Source organism: Haemaphysalis longicornis, unplaced genomic scaffold (assembly GCF_048455015.1).
Source record: "Haemaphysalis longicornis isolate Haplotype H1 unplaced genomic scaffold, Haemaphysalis longicornis Haplotype H1 scaffold_52, whole genome shotgun sequence".
Taxonomy (NCBI): Eukaryota; Metazoa; Arthropoda; class Arachnida; order Ixodida; family Ixodidae; genus Haemaphysalis; species Haemaphysalis longicornis.
Window position 1 is genome coordinate 503,133 of NW_027526388.1, and position 18,837 is coordinate 521,969.

At 46.1% G+C, this 18,837-nt stretch overlaps 1 protein-coding gene across 1 annotated transcript; it reads left to right on the plus strand.

The window, feature by feature from the left end:
- Positions 1-14,037: 14,037 nt before the first annotated feature.
- LOC144140852 (uncharacterized) lies at positions 14,038-18,181 on the plus strand. Its single transcript, XM_077672362.1, has 3 exons — positions 14,038-14,397; positions 16,810-16,876; positions 17,994-18,181. The coding sequence occupies exons 1-3, from the start codon at positions 14,053-14,055 to the stop codon at positions 18,179-18,181; spliced, it is 600 nt and encodes a 199-aa protein (XP_077528488.1). The 5' UTR covers positions 14,038-14,052.
- The last annotated feature ends 656 nt before the right edge of the window (positions 18,182-18,837 follow it).

Consider the following 18,837-nt stretch of genomic DNA (forward strand, 5'->3'; position numbering starts at 1 on the left):
CGAATATCTGGCTACCGTGCACAGAAAAAAAGCTGTATAGAGGCCTTCTTGACATCACTTTGCTGACTCCTTTGTACCGATCCCTATACTGTGCAGGGCCAGGACGAGATGTGTGTCAGCGTGTGAAACAAATGACTGTCCCCCCTTATGTAAAGTCTTTTTTTTAATTACACGCGGGAGTATTACCTGTTAAAACTTGGATGATTGAAAAAGGTTGGTTTGTTCCCTGGGGCCCTGACTGCTTGGTTTGTAAAAAGCCAGATACAGTAGAGCACGCATTCATAGACTGCTGGGACAGGGTTTTCCTGTGGGACGTTTTGCAGAGAACACTAAAAAAGCATTTCCCGTTGGATAGCCATGGAATCAGGTTCTTGGCCGTTGAAAACTACGGCGGTGTCCCGTATGATCTTTTGATGTTGCTGGCCCTGCATAGTATATGGAAATCTCGAATGGCAGTTCGCCATAATGATGTTGATGTGAAACCGAGCAGAGAGTTGTTCTGCCAGAGTGTACGGGAGATCTTAGAAGTGTATAAAGCCCAACCATCTCTACCTGACTGGTTAAATGTGTTGCAAAGTGTGGCAAGGCTTCGGCCTTTTTAACAATTGCACACTAGCAAGTGGTGTGCTGGTGTCTTTTCGCGCTTTGTAATTTTTTTGTTTGTATTGTGTATACCGAAGATAAGCAATAAAGAAAAAAAAGGTGGCGTGGTGAATTGGTAGCGCGTCGGATTCCTTGCGTCTATTTGCGGGCGTCGGCGGTTCAATCCCTGTTGGTGGACGTCTGTTTTTTTTTTCTGAGACTCGGCAGTTCGTCCCTTGGGGAGTATCGGAATGGACCAACCGGGTGGCGGACTGACCATTCGTTCCCTCACAATTAGTCCCCAAAGGGACTAATGATTGTGGCAACGGCCGTTAGTCCCCCAAAGGACGAACTTTTAGTCCTTTTTGCCTAAGAGTGTAAGAGCGATGAATATTTCTACTTTAATTTGCAATAGGATTAACCACCCGATGACTCTTTCCACCGAGCACCAGAGCTTACAGAGCCCTGGTAACAACAGAAGAGTAAATAGAACAGTTATCGGTCGGCAGCAGGATTTTTGCGGAAGGGTCGACCATATCAACCACATCATTTACGTATACCAATAATGCAATCGTCCCAACACTGACACTTGTGGGGTACAAGGACAAATATCGTGAGATTCAGAATCAAACCCATGAAATCACACCAACTACTGGATTTTCATTAGGTAGGCCTCCATTCACTTTAAAATATTTTTGTTTCTTCGGTTTGTAAGGGCGTGAAACGCAATTTCGGTGTAATACTCGTTTGGAAGCTTTCGCAAAATGCGTGCATATTACGTCAAATAGTTTCTTGTTGTCTACCGAAGCGCTAAAATAGGGGAGAGCTCAAACGAGTGGGGACACGATTGAAAGCACTTGTACGAAGCACTGCTGTTGCCTACATATAGGCTCATTGGTCTCCAAGAAGAAAACCATGTGTTTTCCATGACATGTTCGCTATCCTTAGAGCAAACCGACGCAGAGATACGGGCTTGTAAATCTCAAAAAGCATCCAATTGCAACTTTTAAATTGCGGGTTGAATGGACAATGGCGACAAAACGCGTTTGGTTCATTCGACATTTCTCCGGGTTAGAATGATACAAACTGTTTTTATCGCAATCTTCAATCATATGTGCTATATAATACGGAACAAATAGAATGGGCGGGCCACATACCAGCTCATCTCTCGCACTAGAACTTATGACAGAATAAGGTCATATGCGCGACTAGCTTAAGCAGGCAAAAGTTAAACAAAAGCTTGCAGAACGAGGTTTTCACGCCTAAATATAATGCGTATTACTTCGTAGCGTAAAAAATGGCATTGCAAACAATGTAAGTAACAGATGTACACGTAAATATAGAAGCACGAATGCGTACTGGGAGCACCTGCTTGTTATAACTACAAAGCACTACAAGGGTTCGGGGTTGTCTCAACTAAAACTGGCCAATTGGCGCAAGCGACATTCTCTTACGTTACACTGTGTGTCGAGCATACCAAATATATCCCGAAAATATTGTGATCCACCCTAACAAAAATGAGGCAGCTGCAAATCCTGTTAAATACAAAGCGAGTGTGGTCAGCGGGCCTGACAGGTATTGTGGCGGCATGTACACAACGGACGTATACAAAGCAACAAAGCATGTCCTTTGTTCATCTTCTTAAAGCCTTGACTTAACATTCGTTTCAACTACTTGGTCTGAAGGAGTCATCGCTGACGTCACAAAATACACAATTTAGCGGGATAATTTATGAATTTCAATAAACCAATTTTATCAGTTTCCGAAAGTTACACATGAACGCTTTATACAGAAAGCGGTCTCAAGGCCAGAGACTGAAGTGCGACCTCTTGTATAAAATAACCTAAAATACACTGAATAATTCCACGAAACGATGACACAGGAGGATATGTACACGAATGATGTAAGCAGATTTGATAGGAGGAAGTACAAGTCACAGTAACTATACAGGTGCAACTTCAAAAATGTTGAACCATGTAGCTTTGGGAATAATCATGGTCATGCTTTAGGTACAGACATAAAGTATCACTTTCTCTCTTTTAATTTTGGTCATCTGTTAGAAGATTGAATTTATTGTTTTGAAGAATTCTGTAAAAATATTGCCGATAAGTGCACTGTTTTTCTGCCGTAGTTACGTTTTACTCTCGGCAGGATGAAATGGTTATCAGAAGCAAACCTTGTGGCGTTTGTATGACAAGATTAGTGGCCAAAAAAGATAAATTGGGAAACTACTTCAAAATTGATTGAAAACTGATAACACATGAGTTATATGGGGCAATGAATGACCATTGGCGGTATACGAACTACATGAGATTATTCGAGTAGCTGGATTTTGAATTTTTTCTAATTGTACAAGGGGAGGTTTATATGCTGTACAAGCATGATATGGAGTATAAAATATGTGAATGAATATATGAGAAGTATAATGATCCGAGTGTTACGGACTTGAAGGGCTTATTTAACACTGCGTGCGGCATAAGCCATTTTTCTAGTTATGTTACTTATGTGTTGAGGCTTGTGAAAAAGGAAGAGTGTTCACTAGCAAGAATATTTTCGTCGGTAAACGTAATATATGGTGCGGATATTATGCCTGTTTGATGGGAGTAAAGGCACAAATATTTGATTTCGAGGCAAGCATTTTTGGCTCCTTAATATTAGCCCAGTCTTATACGTTTAACAGAATCGATATTTTTTTTAACAATTAAGGGTTTAACAGTACTATCGAAGTTGTAAAAAGAAGTATCGCCTGAGTACAATGTTACTTTGAGGAGGAATAACATATGGGTAAAGTAATAACGTATAACAGAAAAAGTAGCGGCCCAAAGGTCGAACTTTTCGTTACGCCAATGCTAGTCTTTGTCACCCAGTATACGTCTGCTATAACGACAACTTCAATATTATCATCTAAATTTCTTTAAGGAGCAATAAGGCTGGTCCACAAACACAAGCAATTCAAGTTTAGTGAGAAAGATAAAGTGATTTATAGTGTCCAATGCTTCAGATAGATCGATGAAAACTGAACTACGAAAAATGGCAGCATCTCTACTTTGGGGATCATGGTGAGGGTGCGGAGTACGGGGACTCGAAATGATATCCAGGTTGCCCCCTGACCGTTATTCTATTTCAGCCTAGAGCTGCACCTTGATTATTCCCTAAATGAAACTGCAACTCACGGCTCAAATCCTATAGCGCTTGATTTTCACTTGATGGTTGTGTGCGAACGGATGGACGCAGATTGACATTGGAATGTCCCAAAATACTCCGCACTGTCACCAGCGAGGGAGTAAGCTGTTTGACTCTCGGGTACTGACTCACGGTCGTAGCCCAATGGTTAAGACGAGTGGCACCAACTCTCTCTGGTCTATCAGACACAGGCTCGAATCCTGCCGGTGCCTGTGGGATATTTTGTGATTGTAAATGCCATGCGCACGAACGCGGACGGACATTGTGCGGTCCTAAGGTACGCCTCACCGCTTTCATCATTGAATTTTTTCACCCTATCTGTAAGAAGAGGGAAAGTGGACTAGCCGGGTCACAAAGCAAACTGGCATAGATAGAGCACATTGGGTTTACTTCAATAGATTCTAAGACGACTGGCACGGAGATTTCCATATAATTTACTGAGAAACGGTTGTATGCCTGTGGGCGTGTAGTTAGGGAGCAATTATCAATCACTGTTCGTAGGACAGGCACAATTTTACTTTGCTTAAATTCCTTCAAAAACGCAGAGCTTTTTAACATAAGGTATAGAATATAAGAAAGCACCTCTGAAATGGGATAAGGAATCATTTTTATTTGGCTATGTTGAACGTTGTCAACCCCGGCTCTGGTTATATTTTTGTTGGTATGTTACTAAAAATTTGGAGGGGGGGGGATTTAGTGGGAAAAAAACGAATGGGGCAGATCCAAACACATCCGATACCTTCGTGCAATATTTTGGAGATGTGATGGAGATGCAGGCGTCTACAATAGACTGAATTTACAAGTTCACATTTTCTACTTGACAATCAGTTGATTATCACAGTGATTCAGTAGAAACCGAGAGATGAGTATAGAAAAACAGGACCTAATTGTCGATGGAGGGACGCAACCGGGAAATTCTGGGAACAAAATTCAGGAAACAAAAATCAGGAAATGCAAATCAGGAAATGAAACACGTCGAATTTGGGAAACAAACCTCCATTGAAAATTGAAAAAACTTTTTAAAAATGACGAGGGGAAAAATAGACTCGTTCGGAGCGCGACAAGACGGGTCGGAGATCGATGGGAGAGGCCTTCATCCTGCAGTATACCCAGTGTGCTGCTGCTGATGTTGATTATTCAACAGCCGGATCTCCGATGAAGGGAAAGGGGCCGCCACACTGCGTCAGTTGCTCCCGCCTATGACATTCACAGTACTGCACTATAGGTGGTTACATGCTACAAATATCTTGGTGTACTCTTAACTTCTAGCCTCACCGGGAATAAACATGTAACGTACATTATCTGAAATGCTAACCGCATGTTAGGTTATTTGAAACGAAATTTAAAGCTGCAACGCCGTCCGTGAAGCTTCTTCTGTATAATTCATTTGTCAGGTCCAAACTTGAGTATACCGCACCAATTTGGGACCCACACCCCAAATTACTAACGCAAGCACTTGAAGCGGTTCAGAACCGTTCAGCTCGCTTTATTTCTGTTAACTATAACCGTCTAGCTAGTGTAACCGCAATGAAAAACACATTATCACTACCCAATCCTGCATTGCAGCGCAGCGTAGCACGTCTTTGCCTATTCTTTAAAATTTATCACCAGAACACAGACCTAAAAAATGCACTCCTAAACGCTCCCACTTACATTTCACGACGCATTGATCATTCTCGCAAGGTTGGCATTCCGCGCTGTCGCACTGCTGCATATTCCAGTTCATTTATTCCCAACACAGCATCAGAGTGGAGCCACCTACCAGCATCGATTGCGCTAATCAACGATTTTGACGAATTCAAAAGACGTTTGAATGACCTGTATTCCATGAGCTAAGTGACGTATTTCATTCTATGTACAATGCTTCATATATTCCGTTACTGTACTTTGTCTTGTAATTCTTTTTATGGGTAATCTGTTGACAGTAGCATTTACACTTTGTCATTGTCATTTCGTATTTGTTTTTGGTACGTGTTTCATTACGAGTATGAACACGCTTACAGGTTTTTGGTTCTATTACTATCTTTTTTCCTTTGCCTTGTATACGCGTTGCAAGTTGTCTTACGTTTGTCCTTTTTTTGTGTTGTACTGCTCATGTACCACTCCCCTCAGTAATGCCCCTGGTGCCATGAGGGTATCTTGAATAAATAAATATATAAATAAATTTGCGCAGGTCGGCTTCACGACAACGCCCCAGAACGGCCATTCAGCGTGCTTAAATGTGCGAATTCGGCAGAAAAAGACGCCCAGCATTCAATTAATATAAAAACTAGGATCTGCGCTGGGACTACAGCACACACGCACGCATTGCGCAGTTGTCCCAGCGCAGATCCTAGTTTTTACTTTAATCGCATGCGGGGCCTCGTTATTCGCCAAATTCGTACATGTAAGCACGCTGAATGGTCGTTCTGGGGCGTTGTCGTGAAGACCAACAGCGCCGGTTTCTTGGACTGCAGCTCTGGTACTTCGGCAAGCTGCGCCATTTTTTTGCAAAGATTATATGGTGTGCACATGGCTAATAGCCGTGTAACGTTAATCCAGAAATTATGTGCAAATGGAAATTACTTTTATGTTCTTTTTTACTTTTGGCTTACTGCAGTTATCAAGTAGGCATGCTGAAATCATCAGTAAAACTGGGGATAGGCTCTTTCCGTGGCGTTCTTCGCGTGATTTCCGACGAATCGTTTTTTTTTCAATTTGTCCAGGGACCTTTTCTTTGTATAAACTTATGCATGTAAAGTGCACCAGATAGAGCCGAGTGTGATGAGGTGTCTGCAGCCATTCAAAAGTGGCCAATCTACAAATAATATGGGTGTGACCCACGAGGAAGAAGAAGAAAAGGTAGAGGGAAGCTGTTCGTTTGAGGAGGCAGCAAGACGGCCACCCTCGTGGTGTAGGCCCGAGGACCGTCCCCGGCTCTCCCTTCCAAGCCACAACTAGGGCTGTCAACGAGACGTTGGCAGACAACGACGCGACAAGACGCTGGTGCGCCCGTCGGAGTGATCGGGGTTATGGTGGCAAAGAGCACGGGCAGCGAGGCCTCGCTGCGGACCAGGCCTCAGCACTTCACTCCCGCCGCTAGCCATCGGCAGCCATCACGTCCCTGCCAGCGAGATGCCACCTCAACGACTCCAGTAACCAGCGCTGTGGCCAGCCAGACAAGTGTGTCTCCGAGTCGTCACATCCAGGCAATCACGTCCGGCGATCGCCGTTTGTGAGCGTGTGACTCCGTTCATTTCAGCGATTTTAGGTGGGTTGGTGTCTTTGCAGATCGGGAGCACTTTACAGTCAGTTCTTCTTTTTGACTTGATGTGGGTGTTGTCAGTCCACAAAACCATCCGTATTTTTCCTTCTTTTGTACCAGTGCTTTGGCAAACAATTTGAGTAAATATCTATTATCCAGAAGACCGAATTTGGTACGTTGAAATCGGGGATCAACGTTGGGCTGCCTTCCTGTCGCCCCCAGAGTACCACAGGGAAGTTTTTTTGGGATCCGGTTTGTTCTTTTATAAATCAATAATACGAATGCTGTATGTTCATATGTAAAATTCCGGCTTTTCTCCGAAGATTTTTTGTTATATAAATAATTACTTGCCTATAAATACGCAACAGCCTAAGCACAATGTGATAAATGTGTTTAAATAGTGTAATTGTTTGGTGAATGTTTTCAATTTAGATAAAGCTGCATTTATTCGTGTACCCTTAAGAAAAACTCACGCGAATATTGCCGCGAACCATGCATTGCGTTTATTTGTGATTTGCTTTTACCGCCCGGCTGCGCCGGTCTGTGTTATCTCTGTGCCAAGGGAAGCGACTGTTCCACTCTTTTTTCTGTGCCGCATGTGTTATCTGTTCTGATAGGGAGAGCATTCCGATCTAACGTGAACAGCCCAGAATAATCTTCTTGGATCTACAATGTTCTAGATGGGAATCGACGATTCGAGAACCACGCGCACCGAAAGATAAAAAGCCTGCAGAGCAGAAGCCGGGTTATTCGACTCGTCGTAGCTCGCATGCGTACGTCACTTCGTTGACTGCTGCTTCGCCGCCTCTGTATTCTTTGAGTTGTTAGGGGAGCACGAGTTCGCTCCAATAAACGTGTTTTCCTCGAAGACATATGCGTCGTCTGTGGCTTCGTGACAATATATTTACACACGAGATGGCTTACCCGTACAGCAATCTTCTCATTTCAAATATTTAGAAGTAACGCTCACAAGTTATTTGTCATGTACCAAATGTATTGACAATATTTATGGTTCAGCCTTCCGTAAACTGTCTTAAGACACAAATTAAAGAACACTTCCTCAGATGTGAAACTCCTTGCTGTTGAATTCAAATGTTACCCTCCTTATTCAGCGTTAAGCCCTTGCGACCCTCCAGAGAATCCTTCTGGAAAATAAATTGAAATGAATTTACTCCCGCCGGACCCTTTACAGCGGGTTATGTGAGCGAACTTCCGGAGAGCCAGGGTAGAAGACGTTTGGTCTGGTGGGCGACAGTTTCAAATAAAGTCTTCGAGGGGGTGCGACCACCGTTTAATCTATCAATGTACGCTTTACGGCAAGGTCTTTTCCAATTGAGGCATTTTACTTATGTCTGTGGGTGAGGAAAAACCTTACATGTGGGGTGCGCCTTTTATGTTCCTATCACTTGTTTAATCGCGCTATGTGAAAGCGACTGGTAACATCCACAGCAGTGCCTCACTGTTTGTGGAGTTCATAAACTTATAAACCCCCACTTAAAAAGTCCAGCAACTAACGGAGCATAGCAGCTTCGTTTAGGCCTCAATGAGATGTACGTGAAAATGTAGGCCCAAGAGCGTAAGTGCTGAATTCTCCTGAATTTGGTAGTTTAAAACCATTTCTTATACGCTCAGCATGTACAGTGCTCAGCGATTGAAACGCGATACTCGGAGCGCGTGGCTGCCGGTGCTTGTTGCGCCACCGGTGAGCGCTTGTGAAAGCGAGCTGACGCATTGTGGTATACGGTGAGGGTGAGAGCGTTTGTGACGCAGGCTGACGGCAGGCCGCGCCGCGCCCCGCGAAGCTGGGCGAGCTGGCACCGCGCGCGTTATGAAGAAGTTGAATCCGCATTTATCGCGATGGGTTATCGTGGCGCGCACGGCACGCAGGCGCAGCGTTTTGAAGCCATGACATGTTGCACCCCTATGGCGCCGCCAAGAACCACACACTGAAAGGCTGTCTCCCGGATGCAGTCAGCCTGCGTCACAAACGCTCTCACCCTCACAGTATACCACAATGCGTCAGCTCGCTTTCACAAGCGCTCACCGGTGGCGCAACAACCACCGGCGGCCACGCGCTCCGAGTATCGCGTTTCAATCGCTGAGCACTGTACGTATAGTTTCGCTTGTAATCCAAATTTCCATGTCATCAACGTCACACGTAGTGTTTACTCGCAGAGGCTGCCGAGAACAGAACAGCGTAGCTTTCCTTCCGCATGAAAAAAAAATCCCCCGCCATCAACAGCAGTTCACTTCCACGCTTCTATTGTGGCCTGACGGGGTGGTAGCAAACATCACAGACACAAAAACATGCACGATGGGTGAAAGGCTCGCATGCCAACAAATATTTGCTTAAAAAAGCACGCTCACCTTCGTCATCATCAGTATTACATTGTTGCAATAGAAGCCCTATGGGAAGCGGCTCGCCATTTCGTTCACATTTTTTGGTGCAAGAAAACCAAGACAAAGTAACCTACAGAGGAGACCGACGCGGAGCAGATGTTGGCTTACCTTTGAATGCTTTGTCACCATTGGGGAACGAGAACGAAGCCGCCGGCAGAACGATCCCTTTGGGAGACCTTTAGGCCCGCATAAGAAAAAGAAATTGTAAGCCGGGCCTAATACCACTGCTACTTTGCGGACACATAAAATGTGCATTCAAGGTTCTGTAACTGCCTGGGCAATGGCCAGAACGTTCACCCTGTAAGTCCATTCGCCAGACCGACCGGCGCCTATGACACCGGGCTGGACCAATGAGGCGTTACTCGAAAGACGTCTGATTGTGCGGGAGGCACTAACCGATGTTACCGGCAGGGTTAAAGACCCCCTCGTAGAGCAACCACTTGTACGTCAGTTGACTGATGTTTTGAAAACTCTAACTGGCCAGAACGATTGCGTGACTCCGATTAACACAGATGTAGAAAACCCCTTGAACATTGTGAACACAAAATCACTAATGTTTGACGAATTTGACTTTAAGGGCCCGATGATATCGGAAAATATTAAACTAAAACGGAAGATAACCGATGTCAGAAGTAATCAGCGAACTCTCAATACACGCAAAGAACAACTCCAAGTAGATAAGATCTCAGAGCGCCCAAACAACGAAGCGAATAACACACAAAATACGGAAACTGCTAGTTATCTTCGTGATGTTCTTTTCCCCGGGGCTTCTCCTCCAAGCCGCAGTAGCGCTGAGGATCTGACCCCGGGGAAAAGAACATCACGAAGATAACTGGCGCAGTCGACAGGATCTTCAACAGCGACGACTCAGCCAGCCGGCGGGCGAGACGGGCCCCTCGACGGGCGGAGCTTCCGGTCTGCTGAACGAGATCGGCGGGAGCAGCGAGCTCGTCAGCCAGGTGGAGAAGCGGCTCGACCGGCGCTCAGCGGGCTTCTCAACGGAGAGCGGCAGCCTGCTGAACGAGATCGGCAGGAGCAGCGAGCTCGCCAGCCTGGCGGAGAAGCGGCTCGACCGGCGCTCTGCGAACTTCTCATCGGAGACCGAGGCAGTGTCTGCGGCCTGCTGAGCGGCGGAGAAGCAGCTTGACCAGCGCTCAGTGGAGGCATCAGCAGCCCACTGAACGAGGAGCGGAGCGGCAGGAGCAGCGAGCTGTCGGCAGGCGAGAAGTCGGCGGGCCATTGTTTGGTGGACACCTCGGCTGAAGGAGCCGAGCCTAAATGGATACCCCATCTGCACCGGTGCGGCATCTCTACAGGCACGGAGCCATGCAGGTCAGTGCCTCACTTGATCCTGGGTGCGTGGCTCACCATGACATGTAGGGGTGCTTCATGAGCAGCCCTGAGATAATGGGGGCCGGTTAGCTAGGTATGATGAGATGGAGCTGACTGTGAGGGCTGACGAGGCAGCGAGCGTCAGAATTAGGTCAGCCATGTCTTTCGCTGACGAGATGGCCCTACTGCAGGCGAAATTGAAGATCGCTGAGGCGGAGTTAGCAGCGGAACGCCTAAGGAGTGAGCGTTTGAGAAGCGCTAACAACGCCACCGCCTCACCGATCGGGCAGAGAGCACAAGAGTGCAGCGAGATGGATGGGAGATTAGATTGCATGAGCATGCTGCAAGGGGTGCTCGTAGATATGCCGTCCCAGGAAGCGCTTGTGCTTGACTGGTTCGCTGATGCCGAGGCCAGGCTAGACTCCCACTGTGTTCTGCCAAAATGGCGAGCAGGGGTAATTCTTCCCTACTTGAGCGTGAGGGCTAGAGGCTGCCTAGCTGGACTCTCGGGGGAGCAGCGGAAGAACTATGCAGTTCTTAAAGCAGCAGTACTGAAGGGGCTGAGGCTGGCTTCAGTTGAGCGTGGGCCTGTCGTCGCACCGTGCGGAGACAAAGAGCTTTCCGGCAGCGTGGGCGAGCGGCCAGTGGCTTTGCATGATGCAGCAAGATGGGAATCGCGCGAGGAATCCGATGCAGTTGGTGTCGCGCACACTGCATCTTTTGTTTCTGGAGATCCCCAAATGTCATGTCGCGAAAATGTGATCGCCATGGGGAGCTCCTACGAATTGAAAGAGGAAGGTGTAAATCAGTGTACGGCTGCTTATGTAGGGCAGCCCCTGGCAGTTGCAGGTAGGACTGCCGGCGTAGCTGAACAGACAGTCAGTGTCAGCGGTAATGTGACCGCTAAGCAGCCCTCTGCTGCATACGCTGACCAACGGTGTGTTGGGCAGCACGGCGCTCCGAGCGCAGAAGCGGCCGAACCCGAGGGTTCGCCTAGAAAGAGGCGCAAACGTCGGTCAGCTTCACCTCAGTGCAGCGTGGCGGCAACGCATGCTCACAAGCCAGCAGCGGTCCCTTCTCGAGCGAGAAAGCGAGGAGGAGAGGGGCCCCGGATACCGTTGTGCGACGAGGTGCGCCGCGTGGCAAGGGTGTTTTCGGACGACGACGGCCGGTGCGTACCTTCTAAAGGCCGCTCGCGCTGAATGAGCTAGATGAGGATTGTGGCTATTTTGTCATGGTGACCTGTAGCCAGGGTCAAGAGGCACTGGCCGTGCTATTGTTGTGTCGTCAACCTGAAGGAACGATGGTGCACGTGCCAAAAGTTTGTGTGGTGTGTGTTTCGTGTGTGAAACATTCCTGAAGTTATGTTTCACAGTGGTGGTGGAGGTGTCGGGCGCTTCGACGCACGAACTGGCGGGGGCCCTGGGGCGAGCAGCGCACAAATGAAATGCACGTGTCGCGCGGCGCCTTGAGACGCCGCGCATTTCGAACGCCTGCGCGCACCGGATCTCTTAACCACCACCACATGCGATGGCCACCGACGGAGACAACTGGCTTTTCCCTCTTCCCTAGCCCCCAGCGTCAGGGTGGAGGGAAGATGAAGACAAGGAGACGAGATGAGAGACGCGGCCCGGGCGCAGGAGAGCTCGGTCCGTTGTCTTCGGGCTCCGCGCGAGTACTGTTTTTTAGTCGCCCGCCGGGCTGTAAATAAATGTACAGTTTTGTATCGGAGGCTGAGTTTGTCGGTTGGAGATACCCGGGGTCAGATCTTCAGCGCTACTGCTGCTTGGAGGAGAAGCCCCGGGGAAAAGAACATCACGAAGATAACTCTGCTGAAGGAAAATAAAATCTCGTAGCCGAACAGCGTAAACACCAGTGAAGACAAGGAATGAATTGGTCAGACAATTCTCCATAATACAACAGTCATTTTGGTTCCGCGCAGAAGACACCACGCGCCATTCGACGTACATTGACTGCTCAGAAGAAACATGATCGTGATAGACATGAAACATGCGTGGCCAAAAAACACCGTTGACTAATTGACCGAATTATGACAGGACATTCAAAGCAACCAACGCTTCATGTGGTTGTAAGACATTCATACCGAAGAAAAATAAATGCAAGACTGTTTTTCCATGAAATGAACCAGATTCTACACTCAAGCGGTAGCACATAACCTGGATTATCAGGTTAAAATCAAAACACCAAGTAAATGACAGCTCAAGTTCAACGACGAGGGCGAAGCGAACGGGAAGGCCAGAAGAAGTCCATTTTTTTTACAAGGATATCTATGATGCGTTTCAAGGGGACATGAACAAGAACAATGTCTGTGATGGACAAACCTACTTCCGGCTGCCGAAAGCGGAGGTTCTGAAGCAAAAGATGAAATTAATAGGGCATTTCGTGGACTTTTTTTCTGCAGAACAAGTTCCACGGCGATACACTAAGTCAGAAGGATTCCAGAACGGCATGTCACGAATAGGCGGTACCATCGCTGAAGGTGGAAGCGGCGAGATGCCTAATGCTGATGGCTCTGTAACGGGCGTGACTTTTCTTTGACGCTGACTACACAATTTACTTCCCACAACTACCTTTTTCCACTTTGGTGTGACGGCGGATATCGTAAACGCAGCAGTGGTAGAACGCTGTTTATTCCGACGTGATTTTCGTGGACTTCACCAGTTTGTCGCCAGTAACTGTAATTCAAAGTAAACTTGTTAGGTAATTCCCTCGCCGCTAAGGACGTTGAAAAATAACATGCCTCGCCTCGCCCGCTCCCTTCATAATGATCACCATTAGATCGTTCCACTAAAAGCGCTCATCCAAAAGGGTCTTGGCGAATCCCCCATTTTCCCCACAACCTCTCATCAAAACGGTATTTTACAAGTCTTGACCAGTGCTTCAGCGATAATTTCCCAAATTTGCACACAGCTCAGAGCAGTAGCTTAGTCCTCAACAGCTGTAAAGCACGTGTCCACAACGACAAGGACGTTAATAGTACAGCATCGGACGCTATTATCTACGGTGACAACAAGGGTTTAACTAAAACGTAAAGCTAGCAACAGTTAATGTTAAAAGTTCGTTGATGATAAGGAACGTAGTTGGGCTAGTGATTGTTTACGTGTTCAGTAGAAATATTACTATTTGGAGAGTTTGAAATGTCCGACCGCAAAAGATTTTAAGTAGTGCGCAGCGTTTATACATCCGAAAAAGTATTAGTCTTGTGTCGGCGTTGTGTTTAAAAACTAGTAGATATCTCGAAAAAATTCACTACGGCTAGCAGGAGTGGGCATGTGACAGCAGCAGTGAAGATGGCGTTGCTTAAGCCCTTCCTGTTTTTCATACAGATGCTGGCTGTCTCGTCTCCGTGGCCGATAACCGTTCTACGGCTGACCCCGGAATCAACGCCGCAGCCTGGCTACTTCGTGCGTTCTTGGACAACCCCGGTGACCAGCTGCTATCTTCAACACGTGGACTATGCGCGGCCATGCGTGGACACGGCTCCACTGCGCATCTACACCGGAGGAACCACCGCATCACAGCCACCAGGGGATTCGGACAGCATAAAGAGCCAGCGTGAACACGCTGCCATCAGTGGGCATGTGACAGCAGCAGTGAAGGTGGCGTTGCTTAAGCCCTCCCTGTTTTTCATACAGGTTAGTTGCTCACCTTCCTTGCATTGTAAAAAAACGAGCAACCGTTGTCTGCTGCTTGTCCCATGCCCCCATGTAGTTTTGATGGTTTGCACTGACTGTGTTCATGCTATGCAATTGCTTATTTTGTCTGGTGATATCGAGCTAAACCCTGGGCCTCCTAAACCGGCAACCGAGATTACCAATAGCGAAGTACTGGAAGCTATAAAATCCCTCGCAGGTACAATGGAATCACGCCACGCCGAAGTAATGTCGTCGCTAAATGAAGTAAGAGCCAGCCAGAAATTGCTCGAAGATAGAGTAACTGATGTTACCGAGAGATTAGCAGCGGTTGAGAACAAGGTATCCACCCTGGAACGCCTTACTGACGACGCTGACACTCGCCGCACAGTAGCTGAAATTGTCAACTGCGAAAATTCGGCTGTGCTGTCTCGGCTCGATGATTTAGAAGACAGGGCTCGGCGGGACAATTTGATTTTTCACGGCATTGACGATAGTCATTCAGATACATGGGCGTCAGCTGAAGGGAAAGTACGGGAGCTTTTGACCACCACCTTTTCTGAACAAGTGCCCGCTGATGGCATTTCTCGGGCACACAGATTAGGCTCCTTTGTCGAGAAGAAGTGCCGACCTATAATTGTCAAGTTTGCGTCTGCCAAAACGAAAGACCGAATTTTATCTCAAAGGGCTAAACTTAAGGGCACCTGTATCACAATCCAGGAAGACTTTTGTAAAGCCACTCGCTACTCGCGCAAAAAGCTTCATGATTTTGGCAAAGCTACAGGGAAACAGTACAGCTTGCGTTATAACAAGCTGTACGTCGGCAAACAGTGTTATACTTATTGCAGTGTAACTGATAGCGTCTACGAAATTGGGACGTACAGTGCCCCTCTTTCCACTGATGATACAGCAGGCATTAGTCCAGCCAACTCTCCGTTACCGCACCCAACCGCTACCTAGCAATCCTCAGCCGTGCAGGCGAAACCCAAACGCGACCATTATTTTCTATTCACCAACATTAGAAGTTTGATGAATAAACGTGATGAGTTATCGTCCGTGATTGACGCGTGCTCAGCCGATGTTGTTGTACTCACCGAAACTTGGCTGCATGAAGGTGTGGACAATAAGGAACTGCTGAATTGCAAAACAGATTACACCATATACAGGCACGACAGAATTGGGCGGAAAGGAGGTGGCATTCTTATTGCGGTATCCGACGACATTGCTTCTTATGACGTCCGCATTGTATCGCATCTAGAATTTCTTTGTATTTGTATCCAGATAAATCACGCAGATTTCTTGTTATGTGCCTGCTACCGTCCGCCGAACAGTTCGCCTACTTTTTGTGATGAATTCCATGATTGCCTAAACCAAGTGGTTGTGAAATTTCCTAAAGCCCCCTTGTTTGTTTTAGGTGATTTTAACTTTCCGGCAATTTCGTGGAACGAGCCTTTTCCTGTAACAACCAGTGCTTCTAGAGAATGCTCAAGTTTTATTGACGTTTGCTCTATATTTAACTTAAGTCAACTTGTTAAAGGACCTACTCGCATTACCCAGTCGTCTTCCAGCACCCTTGATCTTTTACTGACCACGGTTCCCGAATCTGTTTCATCTTTAACGCTTTTGCCTGCCTTGAGTGACCACTTGGTTGCCCATTTCACTATACCGTCAGCCTCTTCGCGCCCCGCCAAACAGTTTAAACAAATTAGAGACTACGTTAAAGCTGATTTCCAAGCCATAAATAGGGAACTGGAAGCTTTTATAGATTATTTCCTTCCTGAATTTTGGGAGCGTCCGCTCAATGTTAATTGGTCTTTATTTCGAAACAAGGTTCAATGGCTGACTGATAAGTACATACCGCTCAGACGAATATCCTGTCCTAAACGCCAACCGTGGTACAACGTCTCACTAAAACGGCTCCTTAACAAAAAAAAGCGTATTTTTCGCCGCTGTAGGCTATCACGTTCTGCTGACAGGTGGTCGGCTTATGCGCGCGTCGCATCAGAATATAAAAAAGCCCTTTCTCGGGCAAAAACCGAGTTTTATCAGCGAACGCTCCCATCCCTCTTATCAACTGATCCCCGCAAGTTCTGGAGCGCTGTTAATATGAGCAGATCTAAAGATGTAAAATTAAAAACACCTGATGGGGCACTTGTTCCACGAGAGCAGTGCTGCGTGTTGCTCAACAATACATTTTCTTTATCTTTTACTAAAACAATGCCTACTTCGTTTCCTGTTAAAGAAAGCTTATATCTTCAGCCAATGGAACCAATTTTTATTGACTGTGCTGGAATTTTCAAGCTGATACAGGGGGCTAAAATTTCTTCATCTTCTGGAATAGATGGGATTAATTATAAGTTTTTGAAAAGTACCAATGTGAACTCCTCATTGATCCTTTCTTATATTTTTTCACAGTCTTTACAGTGTTCCTTACTACCCGACGACTGGAAGGGTGGAAAGGTGATTCCAGTACACAAGTCTGGTGAAGTGTTCTCCCCTTTTAACTATCGACCCATTTCTCTTACATCGATCCCATGCAAACTACTCGAACACATCATCTACACTAACTTGATGAGTTTTCTAGAATCTAATTCATTTTTTACAGTTTACCAACATGGTTTTCGCAAAAATCATTCTTGTGAAACTCAACTGATCACCTTTACTAATGATCTCTGTTCTTTGTTGGATCTTACGTCAGTAGTCGATTGCATTTTCATTGATTTCGCGAAGGCATTTGACTGCGTGTCCCATCCACTACTACTTTATAAACTTAGCAAACTGAGCATTGACCCTAACATTTTAAGGTGGATTGAATGTTTTTTGCAGAATCACTTTCAATATGTAACTATCAATGATAACGAATCTCCTCACTGTCCCGTTACATCTGGTGTCCCTCAGGGATCAGTATTGGGGCCTCTTCTCTTCCTAATTTATATTAATGATCTCCCTGATGCCATAACCTCATCAATACGTCTTTTCGCTTGACGATTGTGTTATATATAGAAATATATCTGAACCTTCTGACCCCTCAAAACTTCAAACCGACCTTAACACAATTTCAGCCTGGTGCAACACCTGGCTAATGAAACTAAACGTCGACAAGTGCAAATATATGAGGTTAACACGAACAATCAAGCACACCCCTGTAAACACATATTTCCTTAACGGCTCCCCTCTTTCATCGGTTACCACCTACAAATACCTTGGCGTTCAGATTTCAGATAACCTTTCGTGGCAGCCGCACATTGAATATATTAGCAATAATGCGAACCGCATGCTCGGCTTCCTCCGACGAAATTTCTCTCGAGCTCCCACTTCATTAAAACTGCAGCTTTACAAAACTCTTGTACGGCCGAAGATTGAATACGCCTCTTCTGTATGGGATCCACATTCTGCCAATCTTGTCTCCACACTGGAAGCTATCCAAAATCGGGCCACTCGTTTCATTCTTTCTGATTATTCCCGGTCATCCAGTGTCACTAACATGAAACAAATAGTACAACTGCCTGACCTTGCAACCCGTCGTGTGATATCCCGCCTATGTGTTTTCCATAAAATATTTTACACCAATCAGACCTTAAAGCAGTCCCTTTTTTCAGTTCCCCCATACGTGTCATCACGCATTGATCATCCGTTAAAAGTTGGTGTGCCATACTCCCGAACAAACATCTACCTGAACTCGTTTGTACCAATGACCAGCTTGCAGTGGAATCACCTTCCAGCCTCCATCGTCTCCATCAGTGACGCTGCCCACTTCAAATCCGCAGTCAGCAATCACTTTTTGTAACCACCCTGCTGTTTTCTTTTCTCTTGTTATTCAATGTTGTACCCCTCCTCTCTGTAACGCCTCACGGCATTGAGAGTAAATAAATGAAATGAAATGAAATGAAATGAAATAACTGTTCTGACACTGCTAAAGAAGTTATATATGTAAAGATAGAACGAACCTATGGACCGACCTCGAGTAATATTAAGAAGGTTGCTGGTAAGCCTGCCTATAGTTCTTTCTGAAGATAGAATTCGTAGTGACTAAGACCATTCGGACTTTGCTTTAACACACTAAACAACGATCAATCGCCCGGGAACCACGAAGAGGAAGACGCGCTATTAGGTAAAGGGACTCACGCAAGTGGAAAAAAGAATCAGGTACGCAAACATGCAGGCAGAAACCTTCGAATGCTAGTCAGGATGCACGATGATATGTACTGCCTGGACAGGAATAACGTCGTTGCAATGAACACACTTTTCTGCGATGAAAAGAATGGAGAAAAAACTTTAAATGACCCAACTCTTGAATAAAAACGTCAAAGGCTTTGCAGAAATTGAAGACGCAGGTATTGTGCATATAGTTGAGGTTCTTGAGTAGAAAAAAAGCAATAACCATAACGGGTTGTCAGAACAAAGAGAAGAGACGAAAGTTGCTGAAAGCAGCAAAATATATAT